The 27,896-nt window shown below is 51.5% G+C and overlaps 1 protein-coding gene across 6 annotated transcripts in view; it reads right to left on the bottom strand.

Annotated features, from left to right (window-relative positions):
* Positions 1 to 27,896, bottom strand: part of SIL1 (SIL1 nucleotide exchange factor) — a 93,929-nt gene that overhangs the window by 55,570 nt on the left and 10,463 nt on the right. For all 6 annotated transcript variants that reach the window (XM_050713561.1, XM_050713562.1, XM_035562868.2 and 3 more), the window contains 2 exons: positions 15,398 to 15,512; positions 12,216 to 12,351 (listed from right to left, as the gene is read on the bottom strand). In XM_050713561.1, the coding sequence (XP_050569518.1) occupies positions 12,216 to 12,351; positions 15,398 to 15,502 (241 nt within the window). In that variant the 5' untranslated portion in view covers positions 15,503 to 15,512. The remainder of the gene's footprint in view (positions 1 to 12,215; positions 12,352 to 15,397; positions 15,513 to 27,896) is intronic.

Raw genomic sequence — 27,896 nt, 5'->3', positions numbered from 1 at the left:
ATTCGGGGGGTCAGGAGCCCCAAGACTGCACTCAGGGGCTACGAGGAGGTAAAGCTCCCCAGCTAGCTCCCAGGCTCAGCAGCATCCTGCGAGACGAAACATGCAAAAAGCCAACTCGATGACTGGGAAGACACACATAAAGTAATCTGTCACATGGCAATTTGTGTGCACCCAAATGTCCTGCAACACAATTAGAAATCAATAGCAAGAAGTAGAAACCCTCAACCACACAGTAAAATATAAAGAACACTTGTAACATTGATTTTTTTTAAAAGTGCCTAAGAGAAGACAGTTGTGAAAGAGCCTGAGAAATCAAAGCAAAATGCCTGAATTGAAGCCCTTTTTCTTAAAAAGACATTAATAATGGATTTTCAATGCAAGAAGAAAAACTGAAACCCACACCAAATTCTCCTGGTAATAACAGCTTTCTGCAAAGCCCAGCTATTAACGTAACAGGGACGTCCATCAATCAAGCACGCAGAAAGTACTTGGAAAGCTAAAAAAGGAGCAAGCAAACATCTGCTTTTGGCAACTTAAATTTTGCCCTTAAATGCAAGAACACAAATTATTGCAAGGTTGGGCTTGAACTCATTTTCTTCCACCCTGGACAAGTAAATGCTGAGTAGGGGGGTAAAGGTCCACAAGCACACCGCTCTGTGATTTGTGTCCATGAGAAACTCGGAGAAACAGGCGTGATTTCATCTGTAGACTAAGCAACACTTGAAAAACACCCATGCCTTTCTCAGAACCAACAACACAACGTCTTCCCAACAGCAAACGAGTGGCAACACCTGCAGCGAAGCGACAGCGAACGATTCTTTGAGCCAGCAGCTTTAGCAACTACCTTTTTGTAGTTACGGAAGTTCCTCTGAACTCTTCTGCACCCCCAGCCATCCTAAAGCTGCCCAGGGCTCTGTTTACAAGCTGAAATGATACCAGGGTGGGATGAAAAGGCATCGAGCTTGCTCTGAGGTAACAGTCACATCCCTCCTCATTTCAGCTCTTCTCTTCCCGTTTCCGTGCAGTCCCCACGGGAAGCTGCAGTAATTAAGACAGGTCTTTGGTGCCTGCGCTTCCCAGGGCTCACATCTCTGCAACACTTCACTCTGCAGGCCCATCTTCCCAGACAAGCACTGTCTGACTGGGGTGTTAGCAGCAAACCTAACAACTGCTGGATTTACACCAAAAAAAAAAAAACAACACAAAAACAAACAAACAACAACCAACCAGCTGGCAAAGAAAGTAACTGAGGAGCCCCCATGCCTCTGATATTTTCTCTTTCTTTAAACAAACTGGGTCAAAACAAGTGCTGGAGCTAATGAACAGAATTTACTGATTCAACTAGAAACTGTAGGCACCGCCGCAACTAAGTCTTAATATATTCTGAAGAGTGACACTATAAAATGACATTATGGAAGTCTGTATTTATTGTCTCCCCATGCTTTCTGTATCCAAGGTGCTATGTTACACTTAATAACAGCTTTTCTCCCCAGCTGCCAGTGTTGCAAATCCTGCCTGACACCTGACAAGCGAACGGTTGGGGTTAGCCTACCCCCCCAGGTACACACATCTCCACTCGATGTAAAGCTTTAGTAGTATGTGGAGGGATGAGCGATTAAAGCAGCACTGCCCAGGCGAGGCACAGGCAAGTACAGGCCATCTCCTCATGTGCTGCCTCTGCAGGGCTCACTGTGAAGCAGCAGCAGCATCCTTTGGTCCCTCCTCCATGGACTGGACCGAAGCAGAGGAGCAGCAGCTGTCGTTGGGAGGCACCTCCAGCTCCGTGCGAGGGTGCCCAGCTCTGCTCCCTGTGACGTGCACCTCAAGGGCCCCACATTTAGCTTGTAGACCTTGGATACAACCTTCCTCACGCGTGGTCTTTATGGAGTGTCGTGTTTTACCTGTCTGCAGGGTATTCTTAAGTCTGAAAGAAATTCACCTTCGCACTCAGGCTGTACATGGGCAGTGCCTTGGGCTGCGGATGGGTGCTTGACAAAGGTGCTGTCGTCCCACCCTGCCTGCATCATCTGCACTGCGGAGGAGACGAAAGAAATCACGTGAACCACCTCTAGTCCACTTCAAGGAAAAGAAAAATGATTTGTGGTGTGTTTTTTTTTAATCGAGTATAGATGAGAGTGAACAGTGAAAACAGGCAGTGTAGGTGGTTTGACCTAACCCGAGGGCCTTTGTTGTAGGAAGTGAAGGGGAGCGTACACACTCGCTCCCTGCAGAGCGGCTGCATTAACACCTCTCACCAACACAGCTTGATTTGGATGAGCCTCGGCTTTTCCTTCTCTTCTCCTTGCCAGCAAACCCGGTCTTTCCTGCAGGCAGCAGGGCAAAGGTACCAGCTCGTCCCTGGCTGCAGCCTCGCCCTGCTCCTCTTGCAGGACAAGTCCTTTCCATTCTGGAAAGCAAGCCAAAGTTTTGGAAAAGAGCACCCGAGGAGATCAAAGTAGGTGGAAAGATGCTAAAACAGGACTTAGGATGAGAACACTGAAAAGCTTCTTGCCTCATCTTCCAGCAAAGGCTCTGGTCCCCAGGGGTGCCTTGGCTCTGGCCTCAGGCTCCAGCCCTGCTCAGCCCCACGTCTCCCCAGCAGCTGGTCCCAGTCACCACTTTGTTGCCTTTCTTCAGTGGGGTCTGCGGCAACTCTTCCCATGTTTGCTTCGTTTGGGTTTCAGCTGATGTTGGCAGGAAGGAACAGTCAGCATCACCCCCAGGACTTGCAGCTCATGGGGAGCCCAGAAGAGATCTTGTCTTATGAAAGGCACCGTCCTACAGCGTCCTACAAGGCCCCTCGGGCGATCATCCATCCCAAGCCCTGCTCAAGCAGGGCCGCCTGGCGTAGGCTGCCCAGGACTGCACCCAGTTGGCTTTTGGGCATCTCCAAGGACGGGGATCCCACAACTTCCCTTGACAACCTGCTCCAGCGTTCCATCACCCCACACTACAACAGATTTTTCTACACTTAAACAGAATTCCTTCTGTTTCATTTTGTTCCCATAACCTCTTCTCCTGTGACGGGGCGCTGCTGGCAGGAGAGGAAGGCTCCGTTCCCTCGCTCTGCTGGCAGTGCTGTCCCTCACGCAGCCCCGGAGCCTGCTGGCCACCGTTGCCCCAAGGGCACTCTGTTGGTCTCTGTTCAACCCCGCGCCCCCCAGGCCCCCCAGGTCCCTCGCTGTCAAGCTGCTTTCCAGCCAGTTGCCACCAGCCTGCGCTGCAGCAGGGGGTTATTCTCCCCCCGGGGCACGCCTTGTTGTTGGACTCCACGAGATTCCTGCTGGGACATTTCTCCAGGCTGCCCAGGTCCCTCCGAAGGGCAGCCCACCCATGGGGGGGGGGGATCAGCCTCTCCTCCCACCTTCACATCACAGACTGTAAGTGCCAAGCCTGCACCACCTGCCACCTTATTACAGCTCTGCACTCGAGCTACCGAGTGGTCTAATCGCTTCTGCACATTACCGAGGGCAGAACAGGGAGGCAGCTGCAATTACCAGTAACCTGGTTAGCAGGTTAAACGGTAGTATAACAGATGAAGAACAGGTGGGCTTCGTTTCAAATAATAAGCAGTTTATATCAAAAGGTAAATGCATCTTAAAAACGGTCTTGAAGATAACTTAAAAGGTGCTTTTGGAAACACCACCAGACAGAAGCAGAAAGGCTTCACTTTGGCTGCAAGACAAATGCTAAAAATAAAACCTGGTCTAGGGTTAAAATGTAAATTGTTGGTTAGATCTATTTATTCACACCCTGCAGTGATGGCAGAGACATGCAGCTTGATGTTTTTTCTTTTACTTTGTAGGACCATAGGCACATTCCTGTTATTGCCATTGCTGCTTGCAAGGTCTTTACAACCCTGGGAGATCTCCAGCAGAAGAACAGAAGAAATACCAAGTGACAGACTGCATACATTAATTCCGTATTCAGATAACATCCTGTTGCAAGTGAATGACCCAAGCGAAACTTCCTGCAGTCTTAAGGAGTAGGGAGAAAATCGGGAGGGAGAAAAAAATCTGAGTTGAAGAGAGATTTTGAATCAGAAATGTTACCCCTAATTAGAATTTCCAACGCCACCATGCTTACTCCTTCCAAGATGTAAATATTTAATAAAAAAATTAAACTTGAATACAGTTTTGTGAGGTTCTTCCAATAAACTGGAGTTAGCTCTACAAAATGCCAAGACAGACCCAGGGAGATTATATTTCTTTCCCAAGCTTATGCTGGTAGAGCAGAGCTGGAAAAAACAGATATCTATTTCTTACCGCTGAATTTTCCTTGAGATGCTAAAGGAAGCTGTTTCAGTAAAGCGGCGACATTTGTTTTGGTGTGCGCTCAAGGAAGAACAAATGCAAAACAAGCTTCGAGACTTCACGAAACATCAAATAGCTGCTTTAATTTACATCTCAGACAAATTCCTTGCAGCTTCTAAAATGAAGGGAGGGCAGAGAGCAAAGAAAATACTCTGCCAAATCAGGACAGCATGATGGATATCTAGAGTTCTCCTCAGAAGAGCAAGGTGCTTTTAAGCCAGAACGGAGGAGGCAGAGCACCTGGCTCTGGAAAGGGTTTGTAGAAAAAGAGAATCTGTTACGACTGCGACCCCATAAATAAAAGTATGGAAAAATTAAAAAGAATAGCTGCAGCCTCATCTGAGCATGAGCACTGATTGTAGCCATGAACTGTGAAGAACCAGGATGAAATGTTCCTCACAGGAGCCATTTCACCATGTGCCGAGTGCCCAGAAAATATCTTTGTGCTCCCCCACCTACAATCAGTTTTGTAGAAATTCTGGTAAGCAGAGTCTTTGGGCACACACAGGAAGGAACAGACAGAGCAGGACCATGGGAAAAATATTTTCTCCCTAATTATGAAAAAGACAACATTGTGAACTCGACAAACACAACTGGGACCACCACCACACACAGAGGGTACGACCACATCTGCGCCTCGTACGAAGGGTTCAGAAATGATCGCTCTGGCCACAGGAGAAGGGAAGGTGCTCAGACTGGAAATTCAAGATTGCTGAGGCTGGATGCACTCCCAAAATGTTTTCCAAGAGGGAAAACATTTTTCTTCCAAAGCACTGTTACAAGCTTGAAATAAATACACAGACTGTTAGATAAAGACAGAGATAAAAATAGGCCTGTTATTAAATACCTCTTCTTTAATGAGGTTCATCCTTCTAAACAGTCACACAAAGGTTATTAACATTATTACAGAAAATATAGCATGCTCGCACATAAAAACCATGGCAAGATATTTCTCATCACCCAGCACACACTGAAGCATCTCTCAGCAGCTCAAATCATCCCCGGCTTGGCTAAAAAAAGATAAAAGAGAGGAATGAGATCTCCCCTGTCTGGGAAACCATCTCTCCTTTCAAAGCATTTTTTCTCTTCCAAACAATGTAAATTTAACTATGTGAATGATTCCCACTGCTTACACCTACTGCAATACAGCTGGTATGCTTACTCTCGTAGCTAATGCTACATTTACACTGTAACACCAGCCAGAGCATCATTAAAGCTAACTCCGAAAACATTTTGAGAAAATGCAGCCTAACCTCCTATTGCTGCACAAAAAAAAAAAAAAGCCCTTGAATCTGCAGCACCTCCATCACCTGGATTACAACTGCTTCAAACCAACCACTAACACGCTGCGGGGGGGACGGAGTCCTACAAGCAGCCAGCAGGAGTCACCAGCTTGTCTCATGTGGAAATGCAGCAGTACAGAGTTCAAATGCTGGACGTAATTGAAAAAAGTACCGGCTGTGTGTTAGAGAAGCTAGCAAACTTTTATCTGGGTTCGGAGAAAAAAAAAAACTGGCTCCCAGTTCACTTCTCTGAAGCTGACACCGTCATGGACATGCTGGCAAGAACATCGGCCGCAAAACCTCCCAGGTCACAGAGAAGCAGACAAGAAACACAAGGAAACAACCCTGCAGCCAGGACGGTGCCTGCCGAGCTCCCGGTGTGCGGCACCAACCTGCTCCTCCCGCAGCACCGAGCAGAAAAATGGTAACCACAACTCCACTGCTACACCTGTCCAATTAGTTGTCTTCTGTGGGAGGTTCTTCCAGTGTTTTTTTCTCTCGTTTTGTTCACTGGTTTGTTTGAAATGTGTGTGTTCAGTTGCTGGCCTACAGAGTGCTGCTGTTTGGTTTTGTATTTCATAGTGAGAAAGGAAAAGGCTCTGCACCTCCGGTGTCTGGCAAAGGCCAGCTTGGTGCCTGAGGACCCAGGAACAGCCACGGCTGTTTCCGCTACCTGGGCCCAAGGCAACGATGTTCCCAGCACCTCCACAGCTGCGGCCACGACGGCACCTCACCAGGAGGCTGAAAGCTGCTTTTATAGACAGTATTTCCACATCCAAGAGTGGGCATCCTTCAAACGGTACCTACCCAAACACACAAAGCTCCTCCCCACATGCCATCTGAGCGTCAGCGCTGCGACCTTGCTTTGTTTTACACTCTTGCCTTCCAGCGCATCCCACCAGGGCCAGAAGCAGCACAGGAGGTTTCAGCCCGGCACCTTTGTCCGAAAAGACTTCTGGTGTAAGGAAGAATTAGGCAGGAACTTGTAAGGAAGGCAGCCTAAAGTGGATCATCCATCCTGGGATGTGAGGGTGAGAAGCACATGAGGACGGGGAAGCTGAGAGAAGGGAGCACAAAGGCATGCAGTAAGAAACTGGACTTGGAGGCACGAGATACTTTTCAGATATCAAAAGCACGAGGATAGATGGAAGAACAGGCAGAAGAGCTACCAGCAGCCATAACTCCAAGCTGTGAACATTTGCAATTGCTCTCAGGACTGCCTGGGCTTTCCTGTCGGCTGTAACCAGCCTGCAGCAGTCCCTGTTGCTGGCCAGAGCGCACTGTAACACCACCACAGTCGAGATTTCTCCCTTCTGCAGAGCAGTAACAAGTTCAAAAAGAAAAGCAGAAAAGAACTGGAAAAGCAGCATTTCATCTGGTATAAATGAGGTTCACACACATCAGGCTTTGCAAAAACAAGCATACCCTTGTGGCTTACCGACACCTCTCACAGCCTCCCCTTGCCAGCGCTGACACAGATATTTCAGAGACCTGCCTACAACTGCCTGAGTCAGGTCGGGGTCACCCAGAAGCCAGAGATTTGGACAGATTCATTAATTCAGCAAAGCAATTAGCAGGAGGCAGGTCAGGCCACCCCGCTGAGCGGCACAAGTGAGACACGCACCCAGAGCCAGCCGGGCTGTGGGACGGGTCTGGCACGGGACCGCTGAGCCAGGGGGGTCCCTTCGGATGGGGAGGAGAGTGACAGAGACTGGCAGGGCACCTTGCGGCTCTGTGTGCACAACCCTGCTCCTGCTGTCACCTTCTCCTCCCAGCTTTAAAAAGCTCTTCCCAGCTTACAGCCGTGCTGGCTCATTTGGAGGCTGAGATCTCTTGAAAGGAAGACTGATAACGAAGCTGGACCCAGTTATTCCCCATCCCAAGTCTTGCTCTTTCCAGCAGCATCACAGCAAGACTTTCAAAGGAGCTTATAAAATTAACTCCCATTGCAAATGTTGTCTTTGAGAGCCATGTTTCCACATGCATAAAACCTTGTTTGCGCAGCAAATGAGACCCAGGAAGACCTGGGACACACATGAACAGCAAAGATAGCTACTGACAGAGAAAGCAGCCCGAGGACCTTTGGAAGCTGCAGCCATGGATATTTAAATGCTAAGTGATGTATCATCAGCTCCCTGCTGAACTTAAGATGGTTTCATCTTCACAGAAGCAGCAACAGCAGCATGCTCACATCAACTTCTCTCTTGCAATTTGATCAAGAGCGGCAGTCATGGCTTCTTATTTTTTTAAACTGCAATATAATTAGGCACTTAGGAAAATGACTGCACAGCGCAAACGCTATAGAGTAACTGCAGGTAGCAGCACGGAGCTCTGCAAGTCACACGTTTAACCACAGCCGAAGGTCCGGGCCAGCCCAGCTCCTTCAGCGTATGCTGCACCTGAGCAGATGCCAAGACTTGGCGCCTGAACCTGACAGAGACCCGGCGCTGCAGCTCTTCAGTCACCAGTTCAGGATTTTGCTCTGTTGCTCAGGCCCCGCTGCTCCGGACCAAAGGAAGCCTTCCTGTGCCCCATTGTTGGTTCCTCTCAAATGGAAAGCCTGCATAGTAGATGGTAAACATTTTGATATTTTCAGCAGATGAGGCTCTCATTTGATCCATCTGGATTTGGAGACTGGACACATTAATTCACAACTTTAAACTGACAGCTCAGAAACCTGCCAGCGAGCTCCTGCCGCGCTGGGGAATACGAAAGTGCTGCTGTCACCGAGGTGCACAGAGCCTGGCTGCAGCTGCACCGTGCAGCCCAGGCCCTCCCGCCTCGCTGGTCGCTGCTAAGGGAGGTGGTGATTAACCCCCTCTTCCTTTCCCAATTAAACACTTGCCTTTTCTGCTTCTTCAAAGCAGCAAGAGGATTACACAGGTCTCTAAAAACTCAGCGGAGAGAAAAAGTCAAAGAAGAAAAGGGCTAGCTAAGAACAGAAACCTCAGTGATAATGAAAAAAGAAAGAAACAAAAAAAAGGAGCATATCACTGAAACCAGCCCAGAAGGATCGCTCAGCCCTGCTCTCCACACTCCCCGAGCTGGGGCAGCTGCAGGAAGCACAGGGCGTGCCATTACGCACACCCACTGCTCCGATGTTCTGCCCCAGGCATCTGCCCTTGCCATGGCCAAGACAAGATGCTGGACTGATATAAACCTTTGCTATAAGCCAGCACGGCCTTCTTAAATTCACACGCTAAATTTCCTGGCATTTAGGATCTCAAATAATGTGGTTCTCCACAGAGTTTGCCACCATATCCTTTTGCTTGACCTTCACAGCAATGCCTTCCCAGAGGAGCAACTTCTGATGCTAATGTCAGGTGGAAAAATCTGCTGGTCGGTGATGTGATTAGCTGATCAGAGCAATCCGATTCTCAGTCATCAGCAGGAATGGCTCTCACCCTACGTTTCCCTGTGTTTTGTTTAGCAAAGTGCCCAAATGACAGAAATAAGTAGTGCCTTGGAAATGAAGCATTAATGCGCCCCAGGACGTTGTGGGGCAGGTTTGAGGTCACCTGGAAACATGAAATAAACGCATTTATATGCGGGAGCGCAAAGAAAACTGTCAGTTTGACATAGAAGACCAGAACAGCTGTGAGTGCAGTAATCTCAAGGACAGTTTTGTCATTATGACTGTCCAAATAACCACAAGTGGTCCCCGCCTCGCAGATTCCCCACCTCTTCAACAAGAACACCCTCCAGTGCTCCTCATCATCTCTGCCACCCCAAAGACTAAGGACCAGTCTTTGGTTCCCACAGCCAAAGAATGCCTTGAAAATCAGTAGGGTGTTCCTGTGTGCTGGCAGACTCACCTCCACGCACTCGGAAAAGCTCGGCATAAGAAACAACAAAGCAGGCCACTTCAGCTAGGTTTCTCCAGAGAGCTTCTGACTCATAAGGGTACTATCATCTGGTACAAGTGCATTTAAAAAGGAAAACAAATGATAATAATATAGGAAGCACAACTTCAAAAAAAAAATCTGTCTCCATGATGGAACCTGAGATGAGAAATGATGCAATCACAGGCAGGAACATCCGTTCAGAGGATGCTGCAATCCCACTCACTAAAATCCAGGTAACCTACAAGTGCCTACAGGTGCAAACCAAGAAGAGAGAGAAAAGCCCTGCAAATATCTTCATCATTTCCTCCGATGACGCCTAAAAGACACGTGGAGGAGCTGGGAGACTTTCCAAGGTGCACGTGTCCTTTCCATCTAACCCAACAGTACCTGGTGCATTATTTAGTGCCATGTGAAAAAGAAGCAATGCCTAACAACTACGTTAAAGGACTTTGTGAAGTTTCACCAACCTTTCCACAGCCCGTCAGCTGCCCAGCTGGCTGGCAGAAGAGACAGCTGATCTCCCCGCTTCCCGATTACAGGCGGCAGAGCTCTTCGGGTAACTGTCTCTCCGTGTTTGCATCCAGCTAGCTTCAGCAGCTTGAAGCGTGCACAAAGCACAGGAAGAATTTGATCAAAATCCAGCTCGCATTTGAGGCAGCGAGGGAACAACTGTACAAAGCAGCATTACACATACAGTAACAATTGAATTTTGTGGAGCGATTTGACAGGCTACAGGTTGATGACACTGCTGCAGTCTCAGTGGAAACGCAGTTTGATGCAATTAGCAGCAAGGAACAGGAAAAACAGCAGAATAAAACTGGAAATACACGTATGAAATATGAGCAACCATGGGACTGGACACAAGCATAAAAATCAGGTGTTAACCTCAGAACAGGAACAAGATGAAACAGGAGTGCGACAGGGGCAAGGTAACTCGGAGCTCCCTTCTGCTATTTAAAATTGAAGACCCAGTCTGAGCGACGTTTGGTTCTGCTGGAAGAGATGGGCAGAGTTTGCTACACGGAGACAATGGAAGATGGGAGGGCATCCTGGAGAGCCGGGCAGAGGAAAGCACATTTCTGAGCGTTTGAGTGCAGCTTCCCTCAGCCAGTGTCAAGCACACCCCAGCCGGGGCAGCCAGGAGGGCGCTCGGCTACCAGCGTGAGGAATCACAGCACAAAACGAGTGAAGGTGCAGAACCACCGGACCTGTTGCGCTGCCAACCTGTGTTCCTCTGTTAAATGACCCAAACGCACCTGCTAACTACGCGAGTCACACAGCCACACACAGGATTTTACCCCCGTGAAACCTGCAGGAGACAAAAAACAGGCTGGCGGGAGGGAAAGCCAAGGAAGACTCCTTTTTCCCAGATGTTTTGAACCAAAGCCTACACGCGCACCTGTAACGTGGACCTGCCATGACTAGACAACAAGGCAGGCCACCAGGTAAGCCTTTTACAGCAGTAACTGAAATTCTTCCCTTACAGCACCCTGTGAATGTTGACAAGCTCCCCACTTCCATAAGTCCTTTACTGCACGTACCTAATGTGGAACTGCTACAAAAATAAAGTGGAACAAAACACCCAAACAATGGAGAAGGTACTTCGGAACAAAAACGGCAATGACATTTACAATAACTGCAAATATATCCATATTCTGCTCCAGCAAGGGTGGTGGGGATCTGCCAGTCTGCATACTGAGCAGGGACACCACACGCCTTCCATACATAATAGTAGGAAAATGAAATGTAAGTGCATACTGCAGCTTTGTGAAATTTAGGGCCTTTTGCTAGACATTTACGTTACAGAAAGATTTGCATTTGAAAAAGTCATTTTGCTCTATCTGGCAGAAATTTCAAGACAAATGGATCCCATATTTATTCTTTCAATAATAATACCGAGCACTGGATAGAGCTCTTTGAAATTCGGAGCACTTTATAAAAATTAATTACTACTTAGTTCACTCTTCTGAGGTGCAAAGGTATTACAGCCACACATACACCAGGACACCAAAGCACAAGTGGATTAAACACCTCATCCAAAACCACAAAGGCAGGCTTACGGATCATCCTAATTACTGAAATGTATGTGCACATGCATCTGTGTGTGTTTAAAAGGCCTCTTCCTCTTCAGAGCCTTGCCCAGAGTACGTGTTTTTGCAGTGAAGCAGCTTGCTCAGCTGGTGTCTTCTCACCACACGTCCCATACAAGTCTAATAAAAGATATCAACCCAAAATAAGGGAAGAGGTTTTTTTGTGGGATGTATGGGTTAAGGTTTGAGGGATAAAAGCTGGCTTTCATACAGCTAAGGAACAGAAAACCCATTGTTAAGAAGCTGCGTAGTGTTACAGTGACAATTCTTAATCAGACTGCCACTGAGCAGCATTTCATCAATCCACAGTGGAGCACAGCAGACCTGAGATATTGCGTGCCAATAAACGTTATAAAATCTGTCCCCTGACAAGCACACAAAGAGAGAAAGGGCTTTGGAGCTAGTGACAGGGACACATCACCACCTACAATTTGACTGGCAGCCCACTCGACCTGCCCTGGTGAACCGAAGGCACTTTAGCAGCCACTCCTGTTACTGGCAGGTTTGGTGACAGTGGCTTTTCTCTGTACTGGGTCATTGGGTCTGTACCTCTTTGTCTGAGCAGCAGCAAAAGAATACATTGTCATGGGAACAAACAGGTATTTTTAGTTTTCTGCAGGGCTTCTGCCGGCGGTGTCAGATGGGGTTTCGGAGGGACACTACAATTATTCAGCAGCACGTTACCTGGACGGAGAGTTTGCCATTGATGTGTGGGGTAAAACACTTCCAGGTCCTCAGGATCAGCATCATCGTCTGCTATTGGCTCTTTCCCGCTGTCATCTTTTATGTCGCTCTCTTCTATTTTTGTAAGGGCAAATTCCTTTTGGACAGAAGAGATTCAGCTCATTAGCAATCGCATCTGGGTAATTTAGTGCCGGCTGAGAATACAAAATTTTTCCCTCACCAGCAGATTTTTTTTTTTTTTAACATCCGAGATTCTTTTCACATGGTTAAATTTAGATTTAGAGTATATTAAAGGTTAAACATGCATAACCAGCATGACATTTGTGCTGAACAAAGCAACACAGCTTATTTCCTATTCCACTGCAGGCTGCAGGCTTAACACAAGCTTTTGCAGAGCCTCACCTATCTTAGAGTCAGAGCAAGGAGCCCTGACTGTTACTAGGGTTGTGTAACATTCCAAGACCCTGTTTTCCCTTGCCTAAAAATATGTCAAACTTTTAACTTTTTCAGCTGAAATTTTCCACACTAGTAGAACGCCTCAAGCATTGTTTTTTTCGTTGATTTTTTTTTTCTTCTTCTTAAATGCATTTATTTCAGGCTTGGAGAAGATTTCAGCTAAAATAGTTCAGCTATTTCCAAAATAGGACACAGGGAAAACACACCCAATTGCCCGCACGATAAAGACGCGAGCATCCTCTCCTTCATGCGTGCCAGTGCCCTACAAGTCCTCTGAAACAAGGAGGCAGTGATCTCCTCACCACTTACCTTGCAGCCGGTGCACGCGAACGCAGGGGTGCAGTAGAACAGTTAGCACGGGTGGCATGGCATTGCACAAAGGGAAAAACAGGGATGAAAGCAGGAAAAAAAAATGCTTGCCCCTAGGGAAACCTCACTGTTCACTGGAAAGCCTCCCTAGGGAGCTGGTGGGAATCAATGAAAACTTCAACGGACAAAATTATTAGGAGTGCATAGTAAGTAACAGGCTCGTACTATCTCGTAGCAGGCTGTTAAGTGCTCGGGAAGCAGGGCTTTGCTATTCTGGTTTTCACAGGAACAGATAAGCCAGCCCAGGCTAATCATCCAGATAGCTCCGTCTCTGTTGCGGGGAGCATTATCAGCTTCTGATATTGCCAAGAACGACACCACTGAATAATTTCCCCAAAACAGCCTACAGGGAAAGATGATTCCTAATTGTTGGCAATTAGAATAAGAGTTGCAGCTCACTTCATGAAGTGTGATATCAATCCTCAGAATATTTCCACAGGGGGAAAAAAAAGAAGTCAATTAAGAGGTTAACTGGAAATTTCAGGCCATGCTCTGCCTTCACTTCTTCCACTTCTTGGAAGAAATGTGTGCATATTTACTGGCAGAATCTGGATGCTTTGCATATAAATATCTATTATCCAGTCTAGGAGAGTGTTTCTGAGCAGGAGAAACATCAGCCTGAGCAAAACGCATACAATTAGCTGTGACAGTGGTAACACATTAAGAAGGTTGACAAATCTATACAATGTTTTTATTCTGTCTGTCAAAAGGGATTGAAACTTCAGAAATACCCTGGAAAAGCAGAGCTTAACTCCTACTTTCGCTTAGTGCATTAGAGGCTCGAAATTGTTAAAATTATGACAAATGGTTAAAGCTCAGTAACAATCATAAACATAAAAAGCCAGGTTCTACTGATGAAAATCAATGTTAACATTTTCTGAGCCGAGACTCAACAGGACTAAAATAAATGAGTGAGGGCAGTTATTACTTAGCTTATTTGTGCTGCTATATTATCATCCAAGAGGGACTTAATGATACCGTCCATTGTAAATTTACCAACAGGCCTCCAACTGTTGTATCTGTTAAAACACTTAATGGAGATAGCTGATGTTTACAGCCTCTGCTCAAGGGAAAAGCTGTGGTCTAAACGTCTGTACGGGTACAAGGATGTGACTTGGCTCATTTAAATGTTACTGCCGCCGCTTGGCCCACGACTGCTTTGCAGTACCCTGTTGTCATTAGCACTTCCCGAGTGGTGACAAAAGGCAACACCACACAAGCAATTCTTCATTTATGCAGAGCGACAAATTGCATCAGTAAGTAGAATCTTTTTCGGTTTGTTTTCACAATTAAAACAGTAAAAGGAAAGACCTTTTCTAAAGATCAATGGAAATTTCCTTAAAGGCAGAACTCCTCCTTTCTCCACCAGCCTGAAATCCACTACAATAAGCTGAGAAACCTCAGCAGGGACAGCTGAGACAACCCGCAGCCTGTTTTCAGCGACATGGCCACCACACAGCCAATGTAGAAGGCGTGCAGGAAAAGGTGATCTGAGAGTGGACTGCCCACTGAATTCATCAGACTCCTGATCTTCCAGGTCAGGCTGCCTGCCAAGTCGGGCAGGTAGCGCTGGGCGGCTGGCCCAGCACTTGTTCTCCAGCCTTTTCCCCGCACTTGAGATGCCTGCGCTCCATCTCCAGCCTCCTCCCTGCCCTCCCTGGAATCATGACAAATTCCCACATCAGTACATGACTGCACATGGCTCCTGGGCACTGGCCTACTTACAGCGTCTGTCCTGCAAGCTCCTCGAGGAAGCTTTCCAGATGTGATCTAGCAGGGCCGGGCACTGGGGCTTGGAAGCAGAATCCAACGTGGGGTAATTCTGCACAGCTGTAAGGGCAAAGGGCAGACAGCTTCCCCCCACCTCAACTGCAGCTTCCAAATAACACTGCAAGTAGCAAAATCCAAGTGAGACACAGGGACCCGAGAGGGTGCTCTTCTAAACCTGACTCACTCGCAGAGACTCAACAGAGACACAGCAAGAAGCACAATCGAGGCCATCTCCTCTTGCCACTAGACCTCATTATTAGCTTTAGCTCTTGGCACAGGGGATGTATGACAGCTCCAAATAGAAAGAGGGCCACCCAGCAAACGAGAGCTGCCCGAGTCGTATTGTTCCCTTTATAAACCCTTTTGACTGAGCGTTTTCTGGATTTCCCGGGGTTGAGGCAAACAGCCTTAAGAAAGAAGCCCTTCTGAAATTGTGTTATCGAAGATCGACTGTTGAGGAAGGAAGAGGGGATTGACCAGCTGCTGCAACATCCTGCGTGGCGTTACAGCTGGACCAGGGCGCTGTCACCCCACCGGAGAGGCAAGCCCCTGAACAACCCTTTGCAGACCAGAGCACTGACACTTACGGGAACTCTCTCGCTTAGGCTTGTCCGGGAGCACACCGCAGAAACCAGCAAGACCAGCAGGCTGACCTTGGCAGCAGTGGGGGAGCGACCAGCCCGGTGAGACATTGCCACCAGCCTGCAAAGCAAAGGAGAACGAAACCAAGCATATTTTAGTACAAATTTTCACACGTTTCAGCAGTCTTCATACAACATTTTTCAGCACAGCATAGGTTTAGGGGTGTGAGACAGCAAACCGCAGAACACCTATAGGTGTTAGTTCACAGGTCTCCTCGGGGGGGCACAACTATAGCAAGAGGTGCCAAATTTACTGCTAATAGAGTTTATAACAGGTAATGACAAAGTAGTCTATACTGACCCTGCAGGTGTTTATACGTCTCCTGGAAAACGTGAAGAGACCAGCAACTCTTGTTTAAAATCCTTGTGCTACTTGCATGGATAATAACTTCAGGGAAAAACAAAATTCAGTTGTTATCCTGCCACAGTTTTCCATGTGTGTGCCTCATTTAAAGCACGAAAAATAGCTGCGTTAATTCAAATTAAACAAAACCATAAGCCATCAAACTATCAGGCATTTATCTAAATGCTTTGCTGGAGGAAAACACCATTTTGCAGAGGTGAACAAGATTTACTCAGCAGCTCTGCAGCACGAGCCTTCCCCCGCCTCCTCCGAGCGCTGGCCGACCCTGCCCAGCTGGCAGAGGAGCACGGCGCGGTCCTCGGTACCCCCGAATACAGAACACACGTTGGAAATACACGGGGGGAGGGGGGGGGGAAGGAAGGAAAGGCCCTGCTCCTGCGGCCACCAGCCACCTTCGGAGGGAGCTGGGGGTGTATTTACCCGCTCCGTGTGTAACCATGCTCACGCTGACCCCAGCACGAGGCTCGCAGCCATCGGCGGCGTTCGGCTCGCTTTTACTCGCGCCGGGGTAGGAGCCGAGCTGCCTGCCAGCACGCAGGCTGGAGAAGTATTTCCTTTGATTGGCTCTAAATTTACACGCTGCTAAATTAAACTAAATGAGGTCTTTTGAAAGAAGATGGGACTGATTAGTTCCGTTCAAACACTCCTTCATTACTCATCCCTCCATCAAGTCTGCTCCTACTCCTACCCAGGTTTTAAAGAATTTCCTCCCATACACGCCGAGTCCCAGATATCTTCCTTCCCCTGTTGTCCATCAGGACGGCACACCACATCGCAGGCTTCATTCCTTCCTTCCTTCACGCATCCAACCACCTTCTACTTCCACACAACAGAAAACATGCTGTAAGTGGAACTGTCACGATATTTGCTGCCAAATCCATCCGTCTTTTCTTCGGCCAAGCCTCCCTGGTGCCAGAAGGGCCTTAGCCTGAACCGCACCTGCGAGAAGCCGGCCCCGTGAAAGCTCCTGCGATGGCAGCCAGGATCCCAAACAGGCCCCCAGGCTCATCCTCTACCTCCAGGCAGCAAGCTCTGGTTCCTGCTGGTGGCACTGCTGTCTCCGGAGCAGAGCTGACAAACCCCTGCGCCAACAGCTCCGCAGGGTCAGCCCCAAGGTTCACCAGCCCAGCGCCGCTTCACCGCGGACCAGAGGGGAGAAAGCCCGGTCCCGCCTGAGAGCCAGCGGGCAGAGCGCGATGAGCACGGAGGAGCCCATCTCCCGCCCTCTCCCAAAGATCAGGGCAAGCAGAAGAGGCTCAGCAGCGACACCACCCCGACACCAACACCATCACCTGCACAGCTGCGCCACAGCACCCGGCCCACTGCAGGCAGGAACCGAGGACCCCGGGGGATCGCAGCTGCACCCAAAGCCAGCTCCTGCCTGCAAAGAGCCTCTCCTCCCCCGAAAGGACCTCAGGAACATAGAGGGAACGGAGTCGTCTCCTTCCCCCCTTCACTATCTTTTCTCCTCACTCCGTTACGTTATTTCTTCCCTCTTCTTGTTTTTTTTTTTCTTTTGCCAAAAACAGAAGGGAATTTAAAAAGGCAGAACCCCGCATCGCACCGGTCAGCGGCGGGCATTGAGGAGGAGCAGGGGAGTGAGGCAAGCACGCAGCAGTACAGCCGGCGCGCTTCCGCGGCTCCCTAAACTCCTGACCCCAGGTACCTCTGAACAGCAGTTTCTATCTCAACAGCCCTCAATGGAACTTTTTTAATCCCCCCCACGAACGAGTATAATTGCTTTTTAGGTGGATCTTGGGCCTCCTTCGATGTCCTCCTCATTTCTGAAGAGGCAACAAACCAGCCGCAGGAAGGACCCACAGGCCCCTTCGTAGGCTACAGAGCAGAAGCGAAGCTCTCCATTTTCTGATGACAGCCAAAACCAACCTGTAGCCGAAGTCCCCATTTCTCACTGAGGACACTGCCAAACACAAGGCTACAGACTGAGACCCGGGCTCCTGAGCTGGAAACCCCAGATCCGTACCCGTGGGCTCAACCTCCGTCTGCTCCCAGCAGGTCTGCGAGCCCTTCTGGCTAACGCCAGCCCCGACCTCTAACACAGACTGACCAAGACAAACAGTCCCCCCTCAGCTCATCTCGGAAGAAACAACTTATTTTTACACAGGCAAGAGGTTGTTCTCTTTCAGCCAAAATAAGAGGCAAAACTGGGATAGTGAAAAATAGACATATCCCCAAAACTTTACCTGCAAGTCTGGAAACAAGAAGAGAAAAGAAGAAAAAGAAATTCAACAAAGCAGTGGCTGAAAGAAAGCGCACGCTCCCGTAAAAATAGAGCTCACGTGTACCGAGGAGGCTGGTAGCAAGTGACAGCACAGCCTCTTTAAAGCCTACAACCTCATGCCTGCCTGGAACATGACATCTGCACAACAATTAGCAGTTTGCCTGGGTCCCAGGTAGGCAGGAGGAGCTAACATGTGAAACACGGGGGTTTGAAGCTCCTGGAGAGAAGCCCGCGCAGGCTGACATCTCGTTACAAGACAGACGCACGCAGACGGTGCGAGAGGACTTCCAAACGGAGCACTGCGATCACACAAAGCAGTTTTGGAAGCGACCCTGCAGGGTGTAAAGCAGCAGGAACGGTAACCGTGACCCCACCTGCACGGGGAGCGCTTGCACTGATGTGAGGACGTCGATTTGGGGTCACAGCACCCACGTCCGGCTGCAGCCAGTCGGCACCACAGCCTCAGCAGCACGGCCAGCAATGCACGTTCCCCTTGCGCGGAGCTGGGCGGGTTTTTTTCCAATCCTCCTCTTTTTGTCCAAGAAAGCCAGGTAATTGCGGGAGCGCAAAGTGTCAGGCTCGAAGAAGCCTCAGTTCCTGGCAGCAGGCCCCCACCAAAGCGGCGATGCCCTCGTGCCGTGGCTCTGCTGTGCCCCGTGGCTTCAAAAGCCCCTCGCACCAGCGGCTGCAGAAACCTCAGCACCCCCGCGCTGCTCCCTGTTAGCAGAGACATTTCCCTGATTTCGCTAGCTGCACATCAGTACGTGCTGCACAGCCCCGCGAATGCAGCTGCTGTAGTCATAGGTGACAGTTCAAAGGAGTCGGTACCAGGACCGTATTTCATTAATGCCTTCTGCTGCTGGGAACGCACCACTCTTTCATGTCCTAACTCAAAGCGTGCACTGCGCACACGGTGTCACTCCAATAAATCTACCCGAAGCCTCATCTGAATTCTGATCAGCTGCTTCGTAAGAGCAGACAAACATCCCAGCGAGCTCCCCAGCCCTCGCCATGCTCTGTTTTATGGCCAAGAGGAAGCAATAACAATAAGCTAATCCTTGTTCTCATCTAGGGATCAAGGGAGCAGCATGGGAATTGTAAGCCCTGCGAAATTGCCTGAAAATTTACTAGTTCAGGCACAGTACCCACGCAGCCAGCCTTCGCTGAGATGGCCGATGAGGACGAAAGCACCGATAGCACTTTGTGTGCCTATGAGCAGAAATTATTCATAAAGCTTCCCTTGCTGAGCATAAGGCAGCACTGGAGAGCCACCAGACGAAAGGCATTGACGAACACACCCCAAGCAGGCTTCAGCTGAACCGGTGACACGAAGGCCTCCGAGCACTCACAGCCTCTTTGGTTCAAGCCAGTTTGACTGCCAGGAACAGTTAAGAAAATTGTTTTAAAAGATCGCTGTGTGACTGGGCATGTCTGGCTGCGGACATGCACACAGGACAGCAGGTGCTCCAGTCAGTGTCAAGGCAGAGGATCCCGCTGCGAACACCACGTCACGTCAGCAGGGCTGGCACCCGGAGGCGAGGGCAGCGTGACATGCTACGTGATGTGGAACACAGCCGAGAAGGAGAGACCGGGAGGCACGTTTTGCCAGCATCGTGCGTGTGTCGAGACGCTCCTTTCCTCTGGGCTGCCATGGGACAGCAGCCCAACAGGACTCTCCCGTGACAACTCGCACAAAGAAACCTGTGATTTACCACACAGCGCTCCTTGGAGCTATCAGAGGACTGCTCGCAGGTGACGCCGTTGTGCCGACCTCAGTCGCTCGTGAACGGTGTAGACGAGGTCCTCCTCCCGGTACGGCCAGAGGATCCAGCAGCCCGCTACCCACAGACCTGCAGCCTCCCAGGAACCCGCAGCTGCTCCTGCGGCAGTCGGTCGGGCAGGCGCCCCAAAGCAGCGAGCCTGGCACAGCAGCTGCCCACCTCGAGCTCGGGGTAGCTCCCGCGGGCTGGGCCAGGGGTGCTGCGCACTGGAGGAGAGGTCCCACGTGGTGCAGGAGGATATGAGAGGTCACAACCTTCCCCGACCCATCAGCGGGTGACGGTAATCATTGAAGGTGCCATCCCTTGTCAATTTGACAGGCATGCTCAAACCCCTGCTTCAATATGCTTTAGTAAATCGTTTACTTTTTGTTCAGTACACTCATGTTTCACCTGTTTGCATTTTGCTTAGTATGCTTATGTTTAAAGCATTTAGGTTTCGCTCTGAAACAGGAGTTTGGGTCGTTAAGGTTCACTGCTACAGTAAAATCTCTAACTTGGCACTCGGTTTGCTGCCCAGCACCCAAAGACCCCCGTTGGCCTTGTCCCCCTTCCTTACAGTCGGCCCTGCACAGCCCTCTGACACCAACCGGAGGAGCGGGGCAGTTCTGCAGATCCAACCACCCTCTCATAACCGAGCTAAGACAAACCAGCCTGGAAATGTTTGTGTCTTGGTGGCCACAGACCCGTGCGTGTGCTTAGCGGATCCCAGTCCCGAAGACCCACCTCAGCTCCCCATGCCCTGCAGTTGCATGGACACGGCACTGTGGCTTCTGGCACTAAGCACGGGATTTCTCGGATCTCATCTGGAGACGGGAGCCACAAGGCGACAACTTGCCTGTATTAAAAGCCCAACGGCTCTCCTAAGAAAGCAGAAGTCTTTCCGGACATGCCTGCCTGGGGCTGGCTACCCGCAGCGTGTTTTAACGTGGGGAACTCAGGAGGAAGATGCCAGGCGAAGAGCAAGATGCTGCGTGAACCACACGGAGCTACCAAACCTCCTCCTCTCCCTCTGCAGGACCACTGCTGGGATTGGTACAAAACCTCCCTCGTCAGAGGGTGCCCTGGGCATCACAGCGCCAAGGCCTGAACTTCTCGTCGCTCCCCGTTGAAACCTTCCTGAGGGAACCTGAAGCTGTGCTCCACGTGCTCAAGGAGCTCGCTGAAGCCCAGCCTGTTCCAGGTGGTCAGACAGGCTCACCTGTTGACTTTGGTCAAGAAGCCAGGGCTGCTAACCTGGTGCCCACAGCAAACCTGCCCAGGGGACTGTCTGCAAGAGCTGGCTTCGCTAGGACAGCGGAGATATTACAAGGGTCTCAGTAAGGACAGAAAATCTGCTCCTTTTAGCTGGTAAAAACAACAGAGCCCCGCTGCCGAGAGCCACCAGCCCTGCCAGAGGGCCAACCTCGGCACAAAGCCTCGCAGACGGGTGAAAGAGGACAGCAGGCACAGCCTGTCTGCAAGGCACCTCATATCGTGCCAGATTGCAGCAGGGAGGGCACGCAACTGCGCTACAAACCATCCTGTTGATATTGCTCAGAAAATCACTTCTAAAACATTTATTCTTCTTGCTTGCTCCTCATCATTTACTCCTACCAGGACTGCGCTGTGGTGTGTTGAAAGCACTCCTACGCACGGAAGAAGTAGTGGGAACACCTTCCCAGATCTGCTGCCTACAGAGAACCCACACAGCGAGGCAGCCACGCTTCTACGCTTACACCAATAAATAACAGCAGGAACTCTGCTGCTCGGGCACAGACTGCCCTGAGCCAGCAGGTCCTGCCCTGACCTTCAGCAGAAGGTCTGAACTTGGACCACGGCACAGAGAGAAATTTTGAGTCCCAAAGGCTAAAAGCGAGCCAACAAATCAGGCATGCAGTCACTTGGGTACGCAGCTTTCTCTCCCTGGTAGGGGAGCTCACGTCCCAGGCACTCGGCTGAGCCCCTGACTTGGGCAGATGATGGCAGGGCAGCCGAGAGGGGCTGGGGGCTGCGACGAGCCCCGTGCCACGCCGTGCCCTGCGGAGGGACGGCTGCTGCTGGCACCCCACGGCTCGTCCCACGCGGTCCCACGAGTGAAGCTGTGCAGGGAGGACAAGCGCCAGCACAACAGGAACACGTGCGTGCACAGCCTGGCACCTCCCCTTGTGCCATGCAATTTTTCCGGCCACTATTAACAAAACACAACAATAAATACGAATAACACTTACCAGCTACCTGCTCAGCCTAACCTTAGGTGATGCCACCTAACGCTGCACTGCCCTGAGAGCAGAGAGGGGATTTCTCCAGCGCAGGAGACACCAGGCTCAGAGCAGCAGGGTCCTAAGGCACAAATGCTCCTGTCCCACGACTGCCTGGGATGACCAAGGTGGCAAGAGAAATCTCCTATTTGCCTGTTGTAAGAATTGTCCCCCCTGTGCTGCACGTCTGGGGGACAAACCCCCTTCAACACCTCTCTGCTCTGCTGCACCCAGCCCAAGCTTCTCCACTGCACAGAAAGCCTCCTCGCTATTTCATTTCTCCTCCAAGTCCTCACGTTTCTTCCTGCTGCTGCTATTTTTCCTCCCGTTGTGCTGTACCCACAGATATTGCCCTGTCTACCCAACCACAGCACCCGGAGCCAGCGCGCCTCGGCACGGGCCAGGCTGCTCCTGGCGCTGCTGAAGACGACGGGGGGAGCGCGGGGGGGAGCGGAGGATGCCGCTGCCCTTCTCCCTCTTTTGGGTATTCCCAGCAGACACATCAGCAGCACCGACAGTCCTAACCAGGCCTGCGGAGCATTATTCAAAGCCTAATTAGTCACTTAAATAACACTGTTTATACAAACAACCGCATGCCGTTTAACATCGAACATCACTTAGTCTATTAATTAATTTTACTTCCTAAATTCCTTCAGAAACTTCAGCGTTTGTGGAAAATGCTGCTCTCCAGAGGGCGAGAGCGCAGCTTTCTTCTCTGGATGCCTGAAGTCTGAGCAGGGCTGCCGGCGTCCCTGCGCCCGGCCCGCAGCTCCTTAGCGGCGATGACAGAGGGGCTCCTACTCGCCTCTGGGAGCAGCACGCAGAACCAGAGGCCTGGATTTGTCACCTCTTATGGAGGAGCAACGCTTTCATCCCAACGGGACAGCTCCGCGCCCGCCTGCACACGCACGCGAGAGCCTCGCTCAGCAGAGCGCCGGGGCTAACGGCTGCAGGAGCTCAGATTTACGCCGACGTCGGATGTGCCTGGAGAGGGAGGCGCGCGGGGACCTTGGGGACAAACGCCTTGCTGAAGACGAACGCGGGAGCAGCTCTCACTGCCAAAACCCTCTCCAAAACCTCAGCCACACCGAAGGGCGTCGCTCTGCCTCACCCCCTCCCCGTCCTCCCAAACCCACCGCCTCTCCTCCTGCCCGCGCCTCTTCCCTTCTGCTCCTCGCTGCAGCCCCCACGCACGGTTCCGTATCAAGCGCTATTTCCCCCCTAGCTGCACCTATCGCTTCCATCAGCCCCTGGGTGTCTCGGCTTGGACTAACCTGGGAATCTGCCAGCGTGCAGCGGATTTTTGTTACCCTCTCCCCCAAAGGGGTAACGAGCTTGGAGAACTGGGTCCCTTTAACACAAAGGAAACCACACAGAGCAGCTGCCAGGGCGCAGGCGACCCCGGCCTCTCCGGGAACAGCCTTTTGCACTTCCCAAGTTGTTGCTGCTCACCTGTGGCTCTCGTACTGAGTAAAAGCCTCCTTCCCCTCTTCAGCTGTCGGCTTCCCCTTAAAGAGACTCACTCAAGAGGTTAAAAAAATTAACAGGAATATCATCAGTGTCTGTGCCAGCCTGCACAGCGATGTGCTACAGCCCCCGCACGGCTGCCCCGCACACCCCGCTCGCTGCGCCGCTGTACGATCAGTCCAGGAGCGACTCCCGTGATTCCCACGCTCCCAGCAAGGCATTTCCCACCGAGGTTAAAAAACACCTCGTGCTCCCCAAGCGCAGGAGCTCCCACCCTCTGAAGCCAAAGCAGGAAAACGGGCAGCCAGCAGCAGGCAGCATGCGGTAAGCAATTTTTTCTGAAGGAAATTTAAAACAGCAAAGAGCTCCAAAGACTGCAAGTGCGGAACTAACGGCACAGAGAGGAGAAGCTAAAAGAGAAGATAATTCCTCCCCTCTCCTGTACTTCATCATCTGCCACCTCTACTTTGGGGGATGGTTTTTCGCCTTTCTGCTTGTGAGATGCTTACAGACAGGTGCTGACACCACACCTAGGATCAAGATGCCCCGTTCTTCATTTGTCCTTGGGCACTGTTTCAAGCGTAATAAAAATCAGGGAAGAAGCAAGAGAACTGCCTGCACACAAAGCACCGCCAACTGCAAAGAGTCCACAACTTAAAAATACTTCCCTCCTCTAATCTCTTGTCAGATAGAGCTATTTTAGGTGTTTCTTATAGCAGTGCACGGGGAAAAAAAAAAAAAAAAGATGGAAATATGACAGTGCAGCATCCTTTTAATTATAGCTATCGCTGCCTCACAGCTGTCACAGCCCGTTCAGCTCCGCTTTCAGGACACGCCTGGAGCGATCGCTGGGGCGCTGCGGGGCCCGGCGCACCCGCGGGCGCTCTCGGGGCGGACACGGGCCCGAGCCCTCGGCACCCGGGAAGGTTGCACGGATCCCCCCGGGGCCCGGCTCCGCTGCCGGACAGCCCCGATCGCCCGGCCGGGCTGTGACCTCCGCGGGGCAGCCTCGCCTTGTGCCTCATCAGCCTCCGCCACGCCGAGCTTTGATCCGCCGAGTGACTCCGGGTTCAGAGACCTCCTTGCCTTTTGCTGCCCAGACATGAAGGACGCCGAGTTCGAGTTCCCGAGCATCTCCGCTTCAGACGGGCGGGCTTTGATGCCGCGCAGAGAGCCAGTCCCTGCGATCCTGCTGGTCTCTTCAAACAGCCGCAGAGCCGCCGCTTGTGATCTGTGCCACAGAGCCTTCTCCTTGGGGAAGGAAAGCCACGCCGGCGCTCATCTCCACCTTGTCACCGCAGAACAGGCTGCTCCGAGGCTTCAAAGAGCTGCTCAATCTTAAATCCCCGCGACACGGGGACAAGTTAGGGAGTCTGCCTCTGCACAGCTCAGGAATCCCAGCAGAGGTTACAAGATAGAGCCGTGCCGGGCGCCACGCTGAAGGGCTGCTGGGCCCGTGTGGCTTCTCACCACGGGGAAGGCGCCAGCACCACGCTGTGCAGCCCCGTGAGCTGCGAGGCCGGGACACGGGCATGCAGAACACAGGGTCACAGAGAGACCAGGTCCCCGCGCACGTCCCAGGGGACAGGAAGGGGAGGGAGAGCAGCCCCTGCCTCGGGCACCCAGGGAGAACCAAGCAAGGGCACAGACACGGCCTTTGACCCTTTGACCTCTCCACACACCCCATTATTATTTTTCTTTTCTTTGTTAAACCAAAGCGTGGGGGGCCGCTCAAAGAAGTAAGCCCTCCACGCGGTAGGACTGCTCCATGCCCACAGACTGCCGCCGAGCTCTGCAACTGCACCCGCTGCTCCTCAGAGCCACGGGGTTCAGCCACGAGCGGCGTCTCGGCTCCGGCCCAGTGTCCCCCGGCCTCGCTGAGCAGCTCCTTGTGAGGCCAGCGAGGGCTCTCGGCATCTCCCTGCATGCTGTAAGGGCTAACAGCAGATTTGGGGGGCATTAATACCCGTTAGGCTGTGAGAAGAGAGGCACGTGCAGCACCCTTCTCTCTGCTCTGACAGGAGAGAATCCTGAGCAGCTTCCTCTCTGCTCTGGCAGTGCCACAGCCCCGTCTCGCTCTGTCAGGCGGGGACACGGGAACTCCACTGCAGGACACACTTGTGCGGAGGGGGCTTCTCCCACGAGGGCCACTGGCTGCCTCCGTCCCCTCCGGCAGGCTGAGTTATCACACAACGGAAAAATTGTTCTCCAAAGCTTTTAGAGCGGCTGAAATTCTACATAAATTCTAAATAAGGCTGCCATTTGGATCAAGGCTGTTCCAATGACAGCCTCCGCAGTGACCCCCAGTGACCACAGACGTCACACAGCAAGACACGCTTTGGCACAGACCCTGATCCAGGCAGTGAGAAATCTCGGTGCACCCAGAACCCGGCCGGCAGGGCTACTCACACGTACGGGGGTTTGCAGCAGCAGGGGCAGACAGCAGGATTTTTGCAAGGCAAGGACCCTGCCATTTATGCAGCAAATGGTACGGACGTTTATTCTGCTATACAGGATGAAATAATAATTAAGGTGGCCTCCAGTCCCCAACTCTTTGAGTCTGTACTTAAAGAGCAAAAAAGGATCAAAGCAAACAGCACTTCCCCCAGAACCTCCGATTTGGCTTTTAGTCCCCAGACAAAAGAGGGCCAGCTGAGGAACGCTCCCCTCGTTGTCCTCCCTAGTCCGTTTCATAACAGCAGCCGGGCACTGCAGGCAAGGCACTTCAGGAGGCGAAGCGCTGCCTGGGCGGTTGAGCAGACCTGACCTCCAGCCTCCCACCTCATCCCCGTGCTCCCAGCGTGCCGCGACCACCCAGAGCCGTCCCGCCCGCCCTGCCGCCTCCTGTCACCCGTGGGCCAGGAGCACGGAGCCAGCCCGGGCATCTGGCGGGCTCGGAGGGGCCAAGAACATCCCAGCGGCGCTGGAGGAGCCGACACGCACGGCTCGGGGATGCTCTCACCCAGACCCGTTGCAGGCACGGACGGCCCTCCTGGTAACCAAGCAGTCAGCCCCGTTCCAGCGGAGATTTACAGAGGGTTTTTTCTCTTGGAAGCAATAATAGATGGACAGCAAGGATGAGACAAAATTAATGAACATAGTAATTACTCCCAAAGATGCAAATAGGAGCGATTCCTCACCCTGAGACATGCCTGGAAAACAAGATTAAAATGCTTAGGGGACATATTCTGGAAACCAGAGGTAATAGAAGAGATAAAACGTATTTACAGCATCTCACAGGGGATGTGTACTTTTTAGGTAACACTACTAGATACTAAATTCTGCCGAGAACAGTAATATTCCACTCCTCACTGCAGAGTTAAAAGGGTGCCCAAAAGCAAAGCAACCCAACAGAGCGTCCTTCGTGGCAGCCAGAAAGGCAGGCTCTGCCCCGCACGCCGGAGCACAATGACAAACACAAGGAGCGTCTTAAGCACATAAGCACCATTAATAATCTCTGCAAACAGCACAACTCAACCAGCAAAAAGGAGGCTGGGACGGGAGGTGGCCCACAAGAACACTCCTCTGCTGGTGTGTTCGAGCAGGAGGAGGGCAGGCTCGCCGTGCCCAGCTTCCCTGGTGCCTGCAGAGCCAAGGCTGCCAGCTAACAGCCCGCCTCGAGTACCCACCAGCAGAAACAATTTGTCATGTGTCAGCTCAAATCAACTCTTACGAGACCACTGTGCTCCCTGAAGCAGAAGGCTGCCAGACTCCGAAGGAAACTCCAAGAAACCTAGCTGGCCGGCGCCAGAGCCAGGCGACACGGAGAGCAGAGCACTCCTCATCTTTAACACGCCTCGGTCCTGGGCAGCACCTCCCGCGAGGCAGCCGTCAGCAGCATCCCTTACTACAAAGGCCTTGGGCTTCCAGCTACTGCTCTAGGCTGAAGCTCCTCCTAGCCCAGAAGCTTCACGCTCCTCGCCCCGCGGCACAACACCGTGCCCATCCGAGGGAGCCACCACGAAGGCTGACGTTTGCAGACGTGCCCTGACAGCACAGAGCGCTGCCAGCCTGCGGTGGGTCATCAGGATGGGAGCGAGCGCTGCTCCTCTCCCAGCCAGCCTCTCCCCCTCCTTCACCTCAGCTTCCTTCCGCCACCCCTCACTCATCCTCATCTCCTTCCCGTGTTTTCCTCCCTCCTGCCCTTTACCTGCTCTCCCTGCAGCCACAGCACGAGGCCCCGCGAGCCACACCGATGCCTTTCTGAGGGGGTAACCTCGCAATTACAAAGCCAAAACCTGGACCTGAAACCTTCCAAGCAAAAGCAGAGATTTCAGCTCTACTTCCCTGGCCAAACCTCAACGTGAGCAGCACTGCCCTGCCCGCCTGGCCGCTCACAAAGGGCCGGCATCAT

The sequence above is a fragment of the Cygnus atratus genome, chromosome 14, assembly GCF_013377495.2.
Source record: "Cygnus atratus isolate AKBS03 ecotype Queensland, Australia chromosome 14, CAtr_DNAZoo_HiC_assembly, whole genome shotgun sequence".
Classification (NCBI taxonomy): Eukaryota; Metazoa; Chordata; class Aves; order Anseriformes; family Anatidae; genus Cygnus; species Cygnus atratus.
Note: the sequence above shows the minus strand (reverse complement) of the source record. Positions and strands in the feature narration are given on the sequence as shown.